At 35.9% G+C, this 6872-nt stretch overlaps 1 protein-coding gene across 1 annotated transcript in view; it reads left to right on the forward strand.

Annotated features, from left to right (window-relative positions):
- The window catches only part of LOC128885437 (atos homolog protein A), a 93755-nt gene extending 87378 nt beyond the window's left edge, over positions 1–6377 (forward strand). The window contains exons 9-10 of the mRNA XM_054139488.1: positions 875–1074; positions 2935–6377. Coding sequence (XP_053995463.1) covers positions 875–1074; positions 2935–3103 — 369 coding nt within the window. The 3' untranslated portion in view covers positions 3104–6377. The remainder of the gene's footprint in view (positions 1–874; positions 1075–2934) is intronic.
- The last annotated feature ends 495 nt before the right edge of the window (positions 6378–6872 follow it).

A 6872-nucleotide genomic window follows, 5' to 3' on the forward strand; every position in this document is an offset into this window, starting at 1 on the left:
GGAAAGAGTTTTGTGTTCGAAAACACTAAAGAAAAATCTACGGTGCAGTTTTGTATAAATTAAACGATTACTAGCATTTCCAATCGTTTGCTTGACATTGGAAAAATATACAAGAAAGGGAAATGGATCCTGTATGAACTGACTATAAATAGAAATCAATGGTGGTCTTCGATAAGCGAAAAGCAAAGAAGGATTTCTGCATGAAATCAACACAGGAAACGATCAATGGATTTTTTATGATAATCCTAAACACAAGAAAGCATGGATACACCTTGATCAATCGATAATATAGAGTCTAAAATTTAATATCAACGCAAAAGAAGTGGGCCATGAAAGGCGTACATTATTATGAGCTACTCGGTTTAGGTGAAACAGTCACGGTAGATTGATATCAATGTCAATTGGTTAATTCAAGCAACGAATAAGGTGGAAAGAGAGCATTGCTGCATGACAATGCCCAGACACAGGTTACAGGTTTCGAAATTGTCACACTTTTATCATAATGGAATCTACATGCTGTCTAGAAGATGGGAAAATATTGTAGATGCAAAATAATACAATGACTAAACATATTTTAATTTTCATATGACAAACAAAATAAATGGAGGAATAAATGAGGACATACGATGAAATGAATAATGCACTTCCAAAGATGATTGTTGCACCCTCGTCATAAATATCAATTAAGAGCAGAAATACCATGAAGCAATTTACCTTATCATTGAGTTTGGTTGACGGAAGCACAGAACTCTTTCTTATATTCAATTCGTTTTTCTTATTAAATAAAAGACCATGTGTACCGTGGTGTTGAGAATTGCTGATCTAGACCATAACCGAAACATTGATCTGAACAAATCCTGTTACTTTTGCGTAGGCACATATTAATTTGGGCAAAAAGGGCTACCAAGTACCAAGAAGCGGTACTATTCAAGTAACGCTTCTCAATCCTTTGGGTACAGTCGTTAAGATGTTCGTAGTACTATACGATCTTTCTGATATGCCGCCACGATCTCATACTTTTTTACGTCAGAGAACACTGCGGGACAAAACGCTACGCTACCTCGTTCATCTTAGGTGCGTACTTCCTCTGTTTCCTCTAATAACGTCAAATTTTCTCCGTTTTGCGAACTTCGAAATTTTAATTGTCTCTGTTAAGGGAATAAGTTATCCCCTCGATGATTAAAATTTTAGAGTCTTCACCACCAGTGTTCCCACCAACAATCGTGGCTTTTTACTGTGGACCTTTACGAATTTGCTAATTACTATTTCAAAATAAGAAGTAACTAGTACCACAAAAAGCTATAAAGATTGTTCTTTGTCCAGCTTACAAAATAAAGTTGACGAGACATTTAAAAATGTATATGGAACTGAAGAGTGAAGAGTGTCATTGTTGTAATTGTACAATTTTGAACGTAGAGTGGGAAATTAATGTTCATTAATTAAAATTAAAGTCTCAGGAGTGTTGAGATAAATACAGAGTGGTTCTAAAGACGGTTTGAACTTTCACTTTTCGTTTACAAAAATATCTATTGTGGTATTTTTGTGTAAAAGTTTTACCTTGAACTTTTTTAAGTATGTTACCTATTAAACAGATATTTTAGAGCTCTTATAATAAAAATTCCATGGGAACAATTACTTCAGATCTTTTGTCAGAAGAAATTTCATAAAATATTATAATTATTATATATTGTAAGTAATAATTTTATTCGACAAACAATATCACATTATACAAAATATAATAACTAAGAATCAAAACATTTATAGCCAATCAAGAGTTTGAAAGTGAATCTATGTAAAAGTGATTCAGAACTTTTTTACTTTCTGAAGATGTCTATTTCTATCATCTAAGAACTTTCATTTTTATCTTTTATAAACCTTATTCGAATTAGAACTTTTCTTATCAAAGTTCCATTTCAATGGCTTGAAGAGAACTTAGGACTTCTGGGTAAAAATCGTTAATTATTCTCAACTATGGAGGAAGTAAAATGAAATTCTTAATACAAAAACATTCTGTGTTGAAAAGCCGATTAAAAGGTTACTCATTTAATTTTTGGTCATACATTTTGGTTATTTATTGGAAAGTTTGGCTACTAGCGGAATATCTTTGGTGTCAAAAATTTCTGTTCGTTAACCGTTGAGTGAAAACTAGGAACACAGAATTAGTAAACACAGAATCAATACAATATATTTATTATCAAGAAAAAGAACACAAAAGGAATAATCGATATGAAAAATAAAAGAAGCTTGGCACAACTGGTCTGTACAAAAGGTATAACCGAACTGAAATAAACATGCTGCAACGGTTTCAGTTGGTATATAAAATAGAATTACATTGGAACACAGTTGTCAACATTAACACTAAATGTACCAAGCAGATGAAACGTACCAAAATTTACTTTAATATTGTACACTCATTGCTATTTCTTTCGCTCATCTGACTTTCTCTTAATTCTTACATTATTTACAAAAATAAATATACATGTTTTTAATATTTTGTTGAAAATCAGAGGTTACGCTGCAAATTATTTCCTTTAATTAAGGATTTCTGCCTAAAAACCAACTGGTTTACTGGTAAGATAGGTCTACGTAATCTAAGATACATCAAATATTGATACATTTAGTGTTAAATCCAAGTTTCATCGAAGGGCAATCTCTTTAGTGTATCAAGTGGATCTTAGTAATCAGTTTTCATAGCGAATATATTTCCACAGTTAGAAGCCACGATTATTATTAGTTCCTCCTTTCTGTAACCTGTTTGCTACTTTACACCTTGTTCCTCATCCGTTTCCACAGCTGAATTGTGTAACTAACTCCACCCACGCGAGCTTTATTAACTTTCTTCGGTTCCTCTCGAAGCTACCAATTAATTTAGACAACGCATGAGCGGGTAGTTGGTACTTGTTACAATATTAAAGTTTCTTGTCTCCGTTTCAGATTTATGTCCGGCAAGTCTGGACGTATTTACTTGCATACGGACATCCGTATGATCATCTGCCGCAAGTCCGACGTCGACACGGCGTCGGATTTCGGTTCAGAGCCGCCGAAGGAACTAAGAAGCTACATCCACGGCCCCACCAATCCGAAATTTTCGCCAAGGTGCTGAGCCGCGTGGCTCTTTCCGTGGGGTTGCTGCCAATCTCTCCGCTCGCCTAGTCCCCTTCACGCAGAGGTTTGATCGAGACCAGTTTTTGGCACAGATTTCACAGGGAAACGTGTATCTGACAAGTACGAAGGCTCGTTTCGAAGAAAAAAGGCCGGTCGTCGACCACGGTTCACGAAGGAAACGGGCCCAGCAGCCTGGGGAAAGAGATGACTCATAAACACGAAATCCAGAAGCACCGAGAATTGACGAATTGCGACGAAATTAAACGATCGCGGTAAGGATTCTAATATCGGTAAACATTTGTCGATTGCTCTTTCCAAATGGACGTTCGTAGAAAATCGAAGGATTCGTTTAGGGAGCCATTTTGTCAAGTACCAGCAATACCATTTCTTCGCGAAAGAAGACGAGCACCGGAGACCCTCGACGGGCACATTTTGGAAGAGAAGCGTCCCGAAGAACTTGAGGGAATAGAACTGGGAATCCTTCAGAGTTCGAATTATTTTGGAAGAGAGTTTAAAAAAGGAGATCTGAATTTTCGGGGAGTAATTTCAGAGAAGTAATTTCAGAAGAGAAACGAGAAGGCTAAGGGGAACGTTGAGAGCCACTTGTCTCGCTCTTCGGCTTCCATTTATTTCTTCTTTTTGTTCTGTTTCTGCGGTCGTTTTATTTGTAACACATGAACGCACCCGCGCCGGCGTTGTTTGCTCGCGAGAGTTTCTTCCCTGTTAGTTTCGCCGTTTCTAGACGCTGAAATCGAAAATTTTTAGTTGAATTGTTCTCGCAGGAAATTGTTTTCTTCGCCTGAAAGTTACTTCGGACGCATACGATATTATTATTATTATATATCTATTATCTTTATCTATATACAATCAGTATAAACAGTATTCGTACAGCAACCAATTAAAAATAAATGGTTCCTGTACGAATATTTATTACACTGACTGTATATATTTATATATTAGAAGGACCAGAAAGTAATGTCGTTTCTTTTACATTAAATTCAAACAAATAAATTTATAATATGTTTTTACTTTTAATCAATTATATAATTGTCCTCGTTATCAATAACCTTCTGTCATCTAGTGTGCAAATTTTCAATACCTGATTGATAAAGATTGATTGGTACATGGTGAGACTGGTAAATAATAAACAAGTAGTTGCATTCGTTGAAACAACATTACTTTCTGGTCCCCCTAATATATATGGACGAATAGGCGTCTGATTTATTGTCTTTCGAATATTGGAATTATATATTTCTTGTCGCTCAGGGCTCGTCGATTCATCCGCGAGCCGGAAGATCTCCTTGGAAGGCCATCTTCTCGATTTATTGTTGTAAATATAAGTCACGTGTAAAGTGAGGTAAGAATTTTTTAAACAGGATGATGATGTCGCGCGCGCGCGCGCGTGTGTGTGTGTGTGTGTAGCACTGTACGTCAAAAAAAAAAAGGAAAAAAGAAAAAGAGAAAACAGAAAATCGCGATGAAAAATAAATTTAGTGATACGAGCATTGAAAACGTCAAGAATCGGGTCTCTCGTTGACATTGGAATGACACTCTCGAACTATTGTACAAAACAAAAACAAAAAAAAAAGAAAGGAACGAGAAACATGTGATCTAGAAATCGTTTAAAAGTGTAATTTAAATAGATGCCATTTATCGATTCGTTGATATTTTCAGAAGATAAAGCGAAAGACGATCAAAGACGTCGTTTATTTTATTAAAAAAAAAAAAAGAAGATGTACGAGAAAACGATGGAGAATCGAACAACTGCTTTTCGCGTTCGAACGTACAGTTTGCGAATCAACGAGTGGCTGGATTATGCGACTTTTCCTCCACCGACGATGAAATAAAGGGAAAAAAAAATACAGAAGAAAAATCATTATTTACACGTATAAACAGAACACAATTTTGTGTCCGTAGCACTGTGATGAATATTTTGATAGACTATAAAGAGTAATTATTATAAAATATCTATTTGAGTAGTGAATATGTCCTAGGTTTTAATGAATTAATAATTGTACTAATGTCGTACGAGGAATGTAATCGAGCGTAATTACTAACCGTATAAAAAGAATTATACACACATCTTTCGCAGACACCACAAGGGCGCTCATTAACCGTCTCCGTATCGAACAAACGGTTCGTTTCCTTTATTTTTCTACGAGTTTCGCGTTAACTTCACACGAAACCGAAGCGTTTCAGAGATCTCAAGTTCGAAGCGAAACTCTTTTCTAAGCGTATTTGCGCGATGAACGCTCGAATTTCGCCTGAATCTTGTCAAGAAGAAACGAACAATTAGACCATGTTGTCTTTCGAAAAGATTCTCTGTCAAATTCACAGAGAAAATTTAACGGAATTATCACACTGTTATTTCATGAAGAATACTTGTAACTGTGACTGTGTCCAGCTATTCATCGTCTAGCTGAAACGTTGATCAATTTATAAATAATGAGAATGTTAAAAAACATCAAGCAGGTTTATGACACTGCGTTTCGTCGTCCAAACAGCTAGTTTGTCTGGAAATAAATTTAGCCTTTTCGTTGGTGAATTGGAGGTGGTAGTAAGGAAAACTGAATTTATCTTTCAATAATCATGATCATAAATACACGTCGACGTTGAATAAGGAAACGAAATATATCTTACAGAAATTGTCTGCAACAGGCAAACTGTTTACATTCTCGATATTGTTTTCTTTAATTTGAATATTTCAGCATACACGCACGAATTTTATTTTATCTCTGGGCCTGCTCCATGTTTTTGAACACAGAAATAATTTCTATATTGAGAGATAAAATAAAATTCGTATGCTCAAATATTCAAATTAAAGAAAACATGGAGAATGTAAACTTCCTGCCTGTTGTAGACAATTTTTGTAAGATATATTCAGTTTCCTTATTCAACGTCGACGTGTATTTATGATCATGGTCATTGAAAGATAAATTCAGCATAGACGTTTTCTTTACTACTGATAAATTTACCAGCGAAAAGGGTACATTTATTTTTGGACAAACTAGCTATTTGGACGACGAAACGCAGTGTCATAAACCTGGGCCTGCTCCATATTCTTAAATACAGAAATAATTTCTGTATTGAGAGATAAAATAAAATTCGTGCGTGTATGCTCAAATATTCAAATTAAAGAAAACATGGAGAATGTAAACTTCCTGTCTGTTATAGACAACTTTTGTAAGATATATTCAGTTTCCTTATTCAACGTCGACGTGTATTTATGATCATGGTCATTGAAAGATAAATTCAGCATAGAATTTATCTTAATGTTTTCCTTATTACCAACTAATTCACCAGCGAAAAAGCTAAAATTAATTTCCAAGCAAACTAGCTGTTTCCACGACGAACCGATTAAAGATTCAGGTGATGTTGCGAGCGTTCGGTGTAGCTCGCGATCAAGTAAGGCGAGTACGAGTCGTTGGTTGGAGAGGATGGAGACGCGTAGACGTTAAGAGCGCGATTTTGTGATCTGTAAATGGATATTTGTCTTTCTAAAGAGATACGACGAAAAACGTTAACGAAGCATGACAAGAGTTGCATAGGTAGGCCGACGAGCACGTTACTCTGACTTGCGCCGATAGTTGTTTCGTCTGGCTCCAGGCGAGCGTACACGGGTCGACGAGATGAACTTGCGAACGAGCGACATCGACAGCGGAAGCGGTCGTTCGTAGGCACAAATTAAAAGCAGCTCCAACGTTGCGGACAAAATTTTTTGTAGCATGTGTATTGTACGGCAAGGAATAGTAGAAGTGTGTAATCAC

The sequence above is a fragment of the Hylaeus anthracinus genome, unplaced genomic scaffold, assembly GCF_026225885.1.
Source record: "Hylaeus anthracinus isolate JK02 unplaced genomic scaffold, UHH_iyHylAnth1.0_haploid 11981, whole genome shotgun sequence".
NCBI lineage: Eukaryota > Metazoa > Arthropoda > Insecta > Hymenoptera > Colletidae > Hylaeus > Hylaeus anthracinus.